The 1,360-nt window shown below is 36.5% G+C and overlaps 1 protein-coding gene across 1 annotated transcript; it reads right to left on the bottom strand.

Moving 5' to 3' along the window:
• Positions 1 to 615: 615 nt before the first annotated feature.
• LOC105315377 (indoleamine 2,3-dioxygenase 1-like) lies at positions 616 to 1,338 on the bottom strand. The gene has a single exon (XM_011409997.2). The coding sequence runs from the start codon at positions 1,273 to 1,275 to the stop codon at positions 616 to 618; it is 660 nt and encodes a 219-aa protein (XP_011408299.1). The 5' UTR covers positions 1,276 to 1,338.
• Positions 1,339 to 1,360: the final 22 nt, after the last annotated feature.

The raw sequence follows: 1,360 nt of genomic DNA, 5'->3' as shown, positions 1-1,360 counted from the left end.
TAAATTTTATGATTTATAACTTTACCTGTGAGAAAAGAAAATTCCTCGGCGGAGAAAGTGGTGGGCTGGTTTCTTTGATAGAGTCTCAATCCTTTGTAGAAGGGATTCATCTATTCTTTCACTTCCAAACTGAACTATAATTAGATATATAATTTCACGCCTGACATTTTTGCCTATATACCAATGAGCTTGTCATAGTTGATCTTCTTTTCACCGTCCCCAGCTTTAGCTGTCCAAGGATCAACAATTTGTTCTTTAGGCTGAGTTGAGTCTGTTGCCATTATTGAACCGTTTTTCTTAGGTTAACTTATTGTCCTTTGTCCAGCAGGATATTTTTGCTGCTATGGGCTAGGTTAATATTAATATAGAAAACTTGAGCTCGCCTACGCGCCTAGCACCAGGCGACGCGATGACTATGCATTATTGCATTAATTAATGTACCGAATCAGTTCCAAAAATAGCCTGGGCTGAACTATACTAAAAATAATCATTTCTAATAAAAATAAGACAACATAAATGAAACTAGCACAAAATCTAATTCATATAAATCTAAAACATAACAATTATTAGTTCGTAAGTTTTTTGCTGCCCGACAGGTCACAATAACTACTAGCTCTAGAGCTTAAATGATTCAGTTTTTTCTATTGGTTTTGTTAAAAATATTTTTAGTGAAGACCCTCCAGTTCCTTCTGTAGCAGTATCATTACTCGGCTTAGAAATATAATTTGTCACAAGGTCAATGTGTTCTTGTCGAAAGGCTACCAAGGCGATTACACAACTGTTGTAAGCGTCCTTGCTGCATGAATGAAGCTGTACATAGGTCCTCAAAATGGAATGTGAAAATTCATCTTTCTTGTATTCATTTTTTATGTCGGTTAGAAACTGACGATGCTCAAGTGGCATACGAATTTTCATTCCATCCAAAAAACTTTTAGTACCACCTTCAAGTTCAATGCCTAAAAATATATCAAATAATGGAATGATTGAACTTTGGACACCACTTGCACCAGGATATGTTCGCCATGTGTCAGGATCTTCAGTACCCTCATACTGTATTCCTTCCTTACTTCCAGAAAAAAAGACTCGCAACTTGTTATAAAAAACACTTGGATTACATTCTTGGTACATCTCTTTCATAATGCCTGTCATACTAGATATGCAATCAGTGACAATCTTGAGGCAACGCATTACTTCTTGCTGATCATCTTTCTTGATTGCTTCAATGCAATCAACGACAGCTTGGATACCTGGTGCAGCTGCAAGCTCAATACGCATATGAATTAGATAAAACCAAGCCTCATCTTTACTACCAGTAAAGGACAATGCGACCTCAAAGTTGTCTTTAGAAAGAGGCTCGTTT

Source organism: Amphimedon queenslandica, unplaced genomic scaffold (genome assembly GCF_000090795.2).
Source record: "Amphimedon queenslandica unplaced genomic scaffold, v1.1 AMPQUscaffold_10589, whole genome shotgun sequence".
Classification (NCBI taxonomy): Eukaryota; Metazoa; Porifera; class Demospongiae; order Haplosclerida; family Niphatidae; genus Amphimedon; species Amphimedon queenslandica.
This window is presented reverse-complemented; position numbering and strand designations above follow the sequence as displayed.